This window comes from Eleginops maclovinus, chromosome 11 (assembly GCF_036324505.1).
Source record: "Eleginops maclovinus isolate JMC-PN-2008 ecotype Puerto Natales chromosome 11, JC_Emac_rtc_rv5, whole genome shotgun sequence".
Lineage (NCBI taxonomy): Eukaryota > Metazoa > Chordata > Actinopteri > Perciformes > Eleginopidae > Eleginops > Eleginops maclovinus.
In genome coordinates, this window is record NC_086359.1 from 24,094,815 (window position 1) to 24,107,005 (window position 12,191).

General features: G+C 38.3%; 1 protein-coding gene across 4 annotated transcripts in view; it reads right to left on the reverse strand.

Annotated features, from left to right (window-relative positions):
• Positions 1 to 1,589: 1,589 nt before the first annotated feature.
• ntm (neurotrimin) overlaps positions 1,590 to 12,191 on the reverse strand; it is a 422,694-nt gene continuing 412,092 nt past the window's right edge. For 2 of the 4 annotated variants that reach the window (XM_063895884.1, XM_063895882.1), the window contains 5 exons: positions 12,033 to 12,161; positions 10,845 to 10,965; positions 10,401 to 10,552; positions 9,658 to 9,693; positions 1,590 to 6,787 (listed from right to left, as the gene is read on the reverse strand). In XM_063895884.1, coding sequence (XP_063751954.1) covers positions 6,687 to 6,787; positions 9,658 to 9,693; positions 10,401 to 10,552; positions 10,845 to 10,965; positions 12,033 to 12,161 — 539 coding nt within the window. In that variant the 3' untranslated portion in view covers positions 1,590 to 6,686. The remainder of the gene's footprint in view (positions 6,788 to 9,657; positions 9,694 to 10,400; positions 10,553 to 10,844; positions 10,966 to 12,032; positions 12,162 to 12,191) is intronic. The other 2 variants (XM_063895883.1, XM_063895885.1) reach the window with 2 other exon arrangements.

Consider the following 12,191-nt stretch of genomic DNA (forward strand, 5'->3'; position numbering starts at 1 on the left):
ACTATCTGTTGCTGCAGAACTAATCAAGTAATGCTGGTTCAGCCTGTTGTGCTCAGCTGTCTTCCTTCAATAAGAGAAGAAGAGGGGACCCTGAATGGTCCCACAGAGGGGGAATGTACATTCTGCATTTGTCCCATCCTACTGTTAGGAGCAGTAGGCTGCCATATGTATTACGTAATATGCTATGTTTCATTCAGTTTTGATGCCAAAATATTGTAAAAAGAAGAATACAAAATTCACAGAGCAGTTAATAACATGGCCTCAAATGTTTAAGAAATACTGGCCTTTAACGCAATGCAACATTTATTCTTTGAAACTCTGCATTAACTCTGCATAATGGTACTGTTAGAAACAAAATAAAGTAAACTGCAAAATTCTAAGGTAAATTATTAATAATAATAATAATAATAATAATAAATCACATTTATATAGCACTTTTTACGGTACTCAAAGACGCTTTACATATTGCAGATCTTTATCAGAACTATGCAAACAGATCATTTAATAATTTATACTAGGGTTCAAAACAAAACAGAGGTTAAACAAGAAGAAGAAGGTGGGAGTTAGGTGGTGAAGGCTAGTGTTAAAAGGTGTGTTTTTAGTGCAGATTTGAAAGAAGAGAGGGTTGGGGAGACTTTGAGGTGGGAGGGAAGCAAATTCCATAGGGAGGGGGCAGCAACTGAGAAGGCCCGATCACCCCAGGTCTGGCGCAAGTCTGGAGGACTTGCAGTAGGTTGGCAGAGACGGACCTGAGGGATCGGGAGGGGCATGGTGATGGAGGAGGTCAGCAAGGTAGGGGGGGGGGGGCTCAGTTGTTGAGGGCCTTGTAGGTGATGAGTAAGATTTTGAAGTTGATTCTGTGTTTTATTGGAAGCCAGTGAAGTTCACGGAGGAAATTAATATGTTATCATTAACATTAGTTTGCCAACGACAGTGGCATATTTAGCAAGCTAAGGTAAGTTCAAGTTATGTTCTGCCGTAATGTTACATAACGTTATATGGCTACATCTACAAAGAGCAGATGTTCACATGAGTTAAACACTTGGGCAGGAGCAGTGGTATCATGTGAAGAAGAAATGTTGATGTCAGTGCTTTATAAATGCAAACAAAGCACCAACATGAGATGCTGTCATACCATGGACATGCTTTACAGTATGATTGGTCAGTTAAAGATTGCTGCAGCTCAAAAGAACACTAACATGATTAAATAATCCAAATTCATGTTACTTTAATGTTTGGGGCAAATAAATGAGAAGGGTACGTTGCTTTTGCATGCAGCTGCAGCGGAGAGTTATGGCAGACCTCCCGCTGCGGTCGTACATAATTAATGTACTGGAAGCCTTAAAATACACTCTGTTCAGTCTCAAAGACACACTGGTGTCATTTAGAGAAGTGCAGTTAGCAGTTGTTGGTGATGTAGCGGACAGACCACAATGAGCTCAGTCCAAGGTCACAACTTCTGAGGGAATCAGAAAATCAATATCTTGTTTCTGGATGTGTGCCACTGCTGGCAATTTTGCTGCTTGTGGACCTTGCAAAGGTCTGTTGGCGGCGAAGTAGAGTAAAAAACATAATTTGTATATATCTTTATTCACCATGAAAAAAACTTAAACACCCATGTATGCAAAACACAAAATCTTAAGATACAACATTTTATTATTGTCAGTCTTAAATATGAGCACACACTTTTCATCAAGAAAATACATATGAACCAACAATCATTTACAATGCAGGAAGTCAAAGAGCAAGAGGTCCTCTTCTACTCGGTAACAATCACTGTGAGGACAGCCCTGTGAGCTTGTAACCAGTCAAAGGGCAGACTTTTATTTTGTGAATTATTCAGAAGATCACGAGACTGCTTCATACGTTTGTTATCCCAGCTGAAGCCAAGGTTCGATCCCTCATGTCTCTCCAAAGTCCAACATCCAAAAACAATCTCTTCTAGACTCCAATGCAAATCCCGCAAATGTCACAAAACATCTATAATGAATATTCATTATTTTTATCTGGTGAGTGCAGTGCAAGCTCAGTCATTTCCCTAAAATGGTATCAAATATTCTTCAGTTTTCTTGCTTTGCACATATGGAGACAAAGAAAAATAAATAAACCCACAGCTTTTTTACCCAACTCCTCCTGTCTCAATCAGGTTCATGTTCCCTTGCTCAGAGAGTTCTACAAACCTTGTGCAGAATTCAAACAGACATCATAAATAGGTCATACCACCTTACATTTTTGGTGCTACTGCAAAAATGATAAGCCTTCCTCTTCATGAGACATGATTAAAAGCGGGCTGATGGGATTCAGACTGAAAAAGGTGTGTGTAATCAGGGCTTTTCAGTGCTGTGTCATAGCTAATCTTAGAAATATTTTACTAGTATTCTTCCAAGAACCTCTCCCCAGCTTGTTATATTTATCCGTTTGTGTTCGGCTTGAAATGACACTTGCATCCTGTGTTGTATATCATTTTAAAGTCATGCTTGGTGGAAGTTAGGGGCATTTGCAAAGACCAAAGAGAATGGAACTGAAAGATAACTGCCTTTAGTTTGCCTGAGAGATGGTAAATTATCCTCACACTAAAGAACTTTAAACTTGATGTTTAAAGCGATTGGTGGCAAATCCACAAGATATTTTGCAGGTTTAATATCTGGACTTTTCAGGCCGTCATATGGGGAGCTATGGTGCCCAATTAGAGCACAAGACACAAGAAGATCTCCGCCCATGACTTCTGCACAAAACATGGGCGTGAGACCTCGTGTGTCATCAGGGATTGATCTTCTAACCCTGACTAAAGATAGTAGGTAGCAGAACGGTGATGCGATGACTCTGGAGGATGAGCTCAGTTAACAACAGGACAATTTGAAGGCCGACCGAGAGCTTATTAGCATTTTTTCAACTGAATGAGCCATAACATGACAAATAGCCAAGTTGTGCAACACACAACCTCACACTGTCTGTTCATTAAATGTAATGTGATTGTTTATTTAACTGCTCTTCAAGCCAGCTTGTCTAACCTTGAGGCTACCAGTATAATGAGTAAACAACACTGGCGCTAAGTAATACAAACGCCTCAGGTCAGAAAACAATCCAAGTGAAGCCTTTAAAGGAGCATCCTGCATAGGTTTTCTCCACATGACTTCTCTTGTTACACGTTTGGAACAGCAGGGATTTGAGAGCAGGCAAATAAAGATGATACTTTTCTGGTATCTGCACGTGGCTCAGACCAAGGCCAAAACTTTAGGAATATGATCTGACAGGATTTCCAGCAGCGATCTGACAGCTGCTGAATTTCCATCTCCACTGAAAACTTGTCCTCAGATCACAGAGCACTCTCTGCCTCCATGTTGCTTCTACAGCTCACTGCTTCACAGAGTGCAGATCTCATCAGACTTAATAAACAATATGCTTGTTCGATATTACGGATTAGCAGGGTTCCTCTTAATGATCGTGTAAAGTCAAAATAATAATGTGCACAGTTTTGGTTTGCAGTCAGTGACGCTCATTACAGCCTCCGCTCTGGATCACTGCCACAGAGACCATATGGCTCTGCTATTATTAGGTGGATTATAAGGTGAAGTCAGCCGTACAGACACCACGTCACCCCAGGTTAGGTGTGAAAAAGCATTGATTTGCTCCGGAGAACCATGATATATTCAGATCTGTTTATGTTCTAATTGTTTCTCTAACATGGGTTTGTCCACAGAACCAGTGTGCTTGACCGAAACATTTTACTGCAATTGAAATGACATAAGAAATTTCAAATCTATATATCACAAAGATTATGAGAAAGCAATACGCCCGAAACATTGTCCTTTCCTCTGTGATACTGCAGGAGAGACAGACAGTTCAGCCGGGGTATAGTGAGTGTGTGTTCTAGCTTTACTGTCATCACAAACACACAGCCATGACCAGATCTCAATAAGGTGAAGGGCAGTGTTGTTAAATAATTGGGAGAATTGCTGTACAACTGCTAAGAGGTAGTTAATAAAATAAAATGACCAATTTTTACAATGTGTGCTTGGCTGTACTCAAGAATAATGAAAGCAGAAATAAACATGAAACTCTATCACCTCGTTAGAATCTGTGGCATGTGTGTGTGATGAAGTTATTAAGCAACTTATTCTATGTTTAGCACATTTGGCTCTTTCTCAACTTTAAACATGAACTCAAAGTGATGTTGCTGTGATTGTGAATCATTAATTCCATGGTAACTTTTTCTCAAGGGAGCACACACCTCCTTGTGAGACGGTCTGACGTCACACTGAACAAACTGGAATGTGACTTTATTTAAATGTTTGAGGTCAAAAAATTACACATAACTGTATGAGGTTAGTTGAAACCAATAATATTGAGTTTAAATAAAAAATGTAAGGTTCAACTTAATATTATTGCCTTCAACTGACCTCATACAGTTATGTGTAAATTATTGACATATTCAATTTAATTAAAGTTTTTTCGGTGCAGTTTTTCTTGAATGTGGCTAATCCTGTGGAAAATAAACCTGAGATCAGCGGTGCTCAGATGGAATAATAATCATATCATTTCCAAACAGCTCTCTGCTGGAGATAATGCACTGTTCCTCTCTCCCTATTATCATCTTGTGTGTGAAAACAAACCGTGATTAGCGTCAGATTCAGCAGATGATCAACTTGATCATATTCAGTAACGACCCTGTTTCGTGCCATTTTGATTTGGATATTGGCTCTGTTTCAATCGAGCAACATAAACCGTGTCGTCCCCAGGAGCCCATTTAAAAAGAAAAACAGAGGTGCGCGTTGATACAGGACTTAAACGTCACCGGAGCTGAGGGAATCCAGGGAAAACCGGAGGGTAGGTAAATGTTTCCATCCCTCTCTCTTCCTTTTGAGTCTGCTCAGTGTTTTGCATTGATCAAAAAATAACCATGTGAAAAAACTCAGTGAGAGCTGTGGATTGTTAATAAGCACATCATTTCCCATCGTGTTTGATGTTGGGATAATGGAATCCTACCAATCATTTACTCCTGCATACGGTTCAGGGACATGGAGTACAGCTCTTACAGATAGCACAAACACAAATGTGAGGCATGATGTCAGAAAACATTTTCCACATTACTAAACCAGTGCAACAAATCTTGCCTTTGTGTTGTCAGGCTCTTTTCGACTGCTGGGGGGAACATGAGTGCAGCTCATTTTTTATTGATAGCAAACAAAAGAGAAGTGGAAAAGATAAACCACTGGCTTTAATTCTTGCTGCTGTGTCGTGAGAGGTTCTTGATTGTTGCATAAAATCCTCATTCTCACAACAAAAAGGTTTCCGGAGGTCTGTTCTCTGTATTCTGCCTCTCCAGTGACTCTGCCTGTTCTGACCCTTCTCCATAATTAAACATTACGAGATGTTCTTCTTTTCACACATATCCTGTTTGTTCAGACAATGCATTTAATAAGAGCAGTTGCAGTTTTTACTCAGATCAATCTCGGTTATTACAACTGGCTCACTACAGTACTGTAGGCCTGCAATGCTTTATTTTTTGTTCTTAAAAAAACACTGGAGATGCCAGGTGCAGACGCAAATAAGCTTCAATCATAAACCACACGCTATAGATTTTATATTCATCCATAATTTGAGATTTCCAAAATGACCCCATGTTTAACCTATATTAAAACACAACATGTGTACCCTCTTGTTTGTGAAAAGACAAATACGGGATACGTGTCTGTGTGTTTTGTTTGATGTCGTGAATATAAAACCTATGAATCATGGTGCTGTGTGAACCGTTAAATTCTTTGTGTTATTGGTGTCTAAATACATGCAAAAAGTGTTTTATTTTCTACAACATGATCTCACAGACCCTACAGTGCTGGTTTGGATCATGAACAGGAACATTGTTTAAATAACTGTGTAATGTGGAAATGACAAGTAGCAACATCATTAATACATTTGCATCATGTAAATAAGTCGTTGTCCATTTTAAACTACATAATTATCACATTATTATTCTTGACACCATTTGTGTGTTCAACTGTACTAAAAAAAAAACGCCCAAAAAAAACAGACATATACTGTAACTAGGATATTTGTCCTAAATAATTACAACTTTGTATTTTCTCTTCTCAAAATTATTTAAAACTCAACATCATGAATTAAATTAAAATATGAGAATAACACAACTGCAATTATATCACTATAATGCTGAGAACAAAAACACTTGAAGGTCAAAAACAATTCTGTTTCAACAACCAGACTCAATGTTAATTATTATACATTAAAATATAACAAGAGCAGGCTTTCCGCCTCAGGATAACCGAGAGTCCTTCTGCTTCACTGTCTCAGTTTGACTTTGAGGTATTTAACATTCACCTCTCATTCCTGCTGTAAATGTGCCTTTTCCTGGAGTTAAGATGAATATGTAATGCAGTTCAAACTAAGACAAATCCATTTGAACAAGAAACAACACAATTAAAAAATCCCTTTCTTTTCTCCCAGACATATATGTAAAAATAATCCAGAATAATATAGTTCAGGGAGAACATTTCTAACACAATTCAATTCAAATCTGTTACATCCTTGAAAAAAACTGAAACTTTTGTAACTGGGTCAACATTAGCAGGATATTGCATGTGCATCAGTTTATGGTTCTGGTTGATAAGGAAAAAAAAAACACACACACCCACACATAACAAAATACTTATGTTCAATTCCATTCCTCTTCAAAATCTGAGCAGGAAGGGCAGAAACACCAGGCACAGCAGGCAGGTGTGTAAGTGCATTCCTGCCGCGCCGCCGCTGCCGTCCTGAACTGCTCTCGGTCCTGACGGGAGGAAAGAAGGACAAACACTAAGACTAGTCTCACCATTGAAATGTCTTTTCCCCATTGTGGCATCACTACTGGACCTTAGTTTTTAAATGAACCGCAGAACAGCCTCTAAGTGGTTGATTGGTCAACCGTTTAGAGATGTCCCGCCCCTTAGCCTAAAGTTAACATATAATTGAATGGAACGCTAGCCAATAGGAGCCTGAATGTTACATTGTGATGTCACTATGTTAATGAGGTAAACAAAGTGTCCAATGGAGGCGTTTCAGGCAGGCGGAGGGGGGGGTGTGAGGGAGAGGAACACAGAGATTTTAGCCTTTGCAAACCATTTACATGCATAAAAACCTACAGGAAGATAAACTACAGGAGAGGGAGCACCACTAAAAGCAGAATAGGGCCTCTTTAATCATTTCTGACACAAATCTTGACTGGCAACATATTTAAGTAATTCCTTTTTGTTATGTTCTTAAATATCTTTATATGTTCATTGCAATTAAAGCAACTTGTGTTGTGGCATTAAATACTGGAAAATTAACTGGCGACGTGACCCAGGAGACAGTCTGATACTAATAAAAATAATAATACAGCTTTATGATCTAACTTTAACATTTAAACCAAACTATAATTTGTGTTGCCTAATCCGAATTACTCGTGGGACTCTTAATGTCGACCACTCTCTCTGGAATCAAACATCCTGAAGTGTTCATGCCCACATGCAGAACAGCCCCTGACAAAATACAGTATGTGCATTTCCTTCACAAGAAGAAACACTCAGCCCAGGAACCTGGAAACATGTACTGTATGTGTTCCAACATAAAATAATGATTTAAACTAATTACAACGTTGGGATGAGGAAAGCAGCAGTCTAACAAACAGGATAACACTTTAGATTTAAGTTTATTCTGTCTCTAACGTATTTTATTATCTTGCAATACTTAGCTGCCAAATCTGCCTGTATCAGATTGTAATTCAGATACAGAAGATATTAGTGAATCAATGTTAGTTTCTAACAGCCTGATTTATTCTTGTTGTTTTATTTATGCTAAAGACAAGCCTCCTGGAGGGACTACTTGTTTTCCCACAGACATCGCTGTGAATACACATGTCATTCTTTAGAAGATACTCCCGGGTTACACCAGGACACCAGAGGCAGGAACCAGTATTTGTTGTAGAGTATAAATAAACAGCACAAGTGTAAAATAACAGGAAAATATACAGTGAGGCTTCCTTTAGTGTTAGCAGGAGGTAAGTGTTGCAGAGAGCATCTACTTCAGTGTGACGTGGCCTACAGCATCGAGCTTGAAGGATTAATGCTCAACATTGCTCAGCTTCTCCTACGTAAAAAAGTCTTTCTATCTATAAAAAGAATTGTGAGTTCTGAGAAGTACCCTGAAAACAAAGCATTGTGTTAACATGAAGCTATGACTTACAGGTTTGCAACTGGGAAACTTTCAGCAGATGTAATGTTGATGATTATTTGGTGTAAATGTAAGACCTCACTTTGGTACAAAATATGAAATATTGCATAAATAGTGTAAAATATGTTGATAGCATAGTGAGACATTACATTTGTAAGGATCCTTTTCAGTCAATTAACAACTGAGCAGAAACTGCTTTATGATCAAGGAGCCCGAAATGCTCTTCTGTGGATAACATGTAGTTTCTTATATCAACTAAAAGTGGTAGATCTGCAAGGATTTCTCAGGCTACAGCCTCGGTACACTAAAAAACATGGAGCAGACACGTGTTTTTTTTTCTTTTTGTTATCAGGTTTCGTAAAAATGCAAGCCAGATTCTTAGAAAAAAACGTCTGTCTTCTCCTTTACTTCATAATGCACTTTTAATATTCCAGTGATACACTGTTTGCACAGCTGCGATGCAACACAATGGTATTTTGCAAAACCTAAAACACTTAATACTTTGATAGTGCCATTTTCACTGATGAGGGAAGTTCAATATAAGTGAATGCATTGTATGAGGAATGAGGACACATTCAACTACTTTGAAGCTCGTAACACAATGACTTTTCATTTCCCTTGGATTTCCATGAGTTCACAACAGCTTCCTTTGGGGCATTTATCCAATTACCCTGCAACAGTGGATTATCCCTAATCCTGCATATGGCTAATTAGAATAATGGCGTTCACTCGTAGTCAAAATCAAACCATTAATACAATTATGTTGTGTTAACGGAGTGGGTTTCCTTACAAAATGCTGCAACCACCAGTCACAAGGACTCATTAAAGGATAAGATGTGTGAGGGGTTTATCTCTGCTCTTAGAACACAGGCGCATCTCCAGCAGTAATCTACTCTGTGATCTCTATGTGGAGATACTCAAAACATTTCAGCATACTCTGTAGCTTTCAAACCTTTTGAGTAGGATGTACAGTGAAAATGCAGGAAACTAAAGGTACAAACAATCACACAAGCACACATGATGATAAAAAAAGATGACAGATACTTACATTGGGAAAAAGAGCATGCAAAAATCAAAATAAAGCCACGTCACAGAGAGAAGCAGTTAGGGTTGCAAGAGAAAAGAAACAAAACATGGTTAGCGAAACAGGCTGTCATGACCATTTTCAGAAAGATTCACATGACATTTGTATGGTGCTTTAACAGTCGTCTTCAAAGCTGCTGCCGTACAACAGCTTTAACGTGTCACTTCAGGAAGAGAACGAAGAGTTTTGACAGGATCAAAGAGCCCAGCCATGATTTGTCTCTTCTTGTCACACACTGCTTACAACTGTAGTGACACAGCAGCACACCTTCTAGTTTGTGAAAATGGTTATTTGTCATGTGCCAGCATGCAGTTAATACTTTCTATCGACGGCAGTTGAAGTGCATGCTGGTGCAGAATACTAACCTTGCAATAGCGTTGAGCTAGTGGGTTCAATTACCACTACACCAGGGAAACAGAGGGAACAGAGTAACATATTGGAAACAGCACATCAACAAAGCATTGACCACACTTGCGTTATTACATACCTGAGCGTTCAAACAGAAAACAGACATTCATCAGTTCAGGTGGGGTCAAAAGTTGATTTCAATGCTGAAACACTACAGCATTTCAATTGTGACCACCCTCAGTGGTATTAAAGTGATATTAAAATGATGAATTCCTTTTTCTCTTTCTTAAGTAAGAGCAATAAGTCATTTTCCGGGAGTCTAATGCTCAGTCAGAACAGGCTAAAACATCACAGAAGCATCAAAGCTTTATAGAAGTATAGGTATATCAGTATTAACACCAAACACAGAATCAAATTCTCATATTATATTTTAACAAAACAAACTGTAGGCACAGACCTAGAGGTGTAGTAATAAAATCACAAAAAAAAGACTTTTATCTTGTTATATTTAGCCAGCAAAAGTTGTGTTTGCCTGATCATGAATGTTTAACTATATTAGGATATTTATTCATAAAAAATAGATATATTTTTGTCTGAAAAAATTGCTAAAACTTTCACCAAATGGATAAAGGTTGAAAACACTTTTAAAAGTTAGCAAAATTGAGAGAATATTGCAGAATATTACTAATTACTATTACTAATATCACTACAGCTTATACTGAGCTTTCTGTAGCACCCTGTTTTAGATTGTTGTACTCACCATACATGAGGAAGCTTGTGTTTGAGCTCCCGAGTTTGTTGGTGGCAACACAAGTGTAGTTGCCGTAATCTCCATCAGACACGTTAAAAAAGGTCAGCTTGGACAAAGATCCAGAGTTCAAGATCTCCATGCCGTCAACGCCAGGGTAGATCCTGAATGTGAAAAAGACAGATCAACCAACGTACCAGTGGTGTTTGCTTTTGTTTTCTCAAAGTCTCTTGCCAGATGACCTATGAGAGCAAGATAATGACACACACACACTCACTGAAAAAACTGAAACATTGAACTTAATGAAATGTATTATGTCGACAAATTTCACACAACTGTATTAGGTTGCTTGAAAGCATGATATGTATGTTTAAATAAAACAAATTAGGTTCACTTTAATTGTGCATTTGATATGCATTTTACATTGGCTGCTTAAAATGTTGAAAAAAAACCTACCTTCTTTCCTCTTTGTACCACTCAAAATCTGCCTCGGGCACAGCATCAGCCTCACACTCCAGAACCCCCCGCTGGCCCAGAGTCACTCCCACGTCTCTGCCCTCTGACACAGTTGGAACATCTACAAGCAACAAGAACAAATGGATCACAGCACTTCATATGTCAGCCATGATGATCTCCACCATGACAATGAAACAGGAACAGGAAGTGAAGTAATAGTTTTAGACCTACTATTTGTCATTATACATAAAGTTGATACTTCAACATTACATTGAAGCAGCTCAAATCAACTATTTCAAACTCCTCATTAACTCTAGACAATGCATTTGATTTAGTTAACAATAGTTTTCATAATAAAACCAAGGGTCAAATTTTCCGCATTTTTTTGGGTTGAAGTTGAAATCCACTTTTTATGTCTTTTACATATAAATATGTGTCTGATCTGATTTGGCAACTTTGTGATGTCATCATGTTTATTTGGGTTGTGCCAACATTAGCCAATAACCAACCAAGGTAACACCCGCCCACTTTATCACTTAAATCTCCTCCAAGAGCACCATTGTGTTTTTTTTTTTAAACCAATCACTTCTCAGAAAGGCGTCTCATTAGCATTTAAAGCTATAGACACTGAATCAGCACTTGAGGAACAGGGCTGAAACAGAGGGGTTTATGGGATGCTACAATGATCTGTTTGGTGTTTTAGCCAATCACAGACATGTTTATCTGACACCTGTAATATTTTGTTGAGACAGAGTATAATAGGGGTCCTTTAAGCTTAAGTAAATGTCCAAAACTAAGACTTTGCTTATCATCAGAGCAACTAAGGATTCTTGCTTCATTAACATCTTGATTTTAGTGTTTTTATTTATAACTCTGAAATGGTAGATACTGGTAAAACATATTGTTCATGTCCCAACGTGCTATTTGAAATCACATATTATTTTATCTGCCCAACAACTCATCAATATGCAGTTGATGGTAGAGAACAGCAGTGAAAGCTCATATTTGTGAAGCTTGGAACTTCAAATATCTGTCACTTGTTCTTGATGAAAAATTATTATATCATAATGAAATATGTTGTCATTGTTTACTATGATTTCATGACTCAATGGTAATCGACTTATCATTTCAGCACTGTTCATTGACAGACGAAATGTTACATTTCTTCGGTCAAATCACTGGACTTACAGTTGACAGTTATGTCCAAAGTCTGGATGTCTGTGTCGATCTCGTTGACGGCTGTGCATTCATACGTCCCTGCCCTCTGTCTGGAGATAGATGGGATTTCCAGGTAATCGTCGTCTGATGCCAGGTCCCCTACAGAGGGTCACACACAAAGCGAAAGAA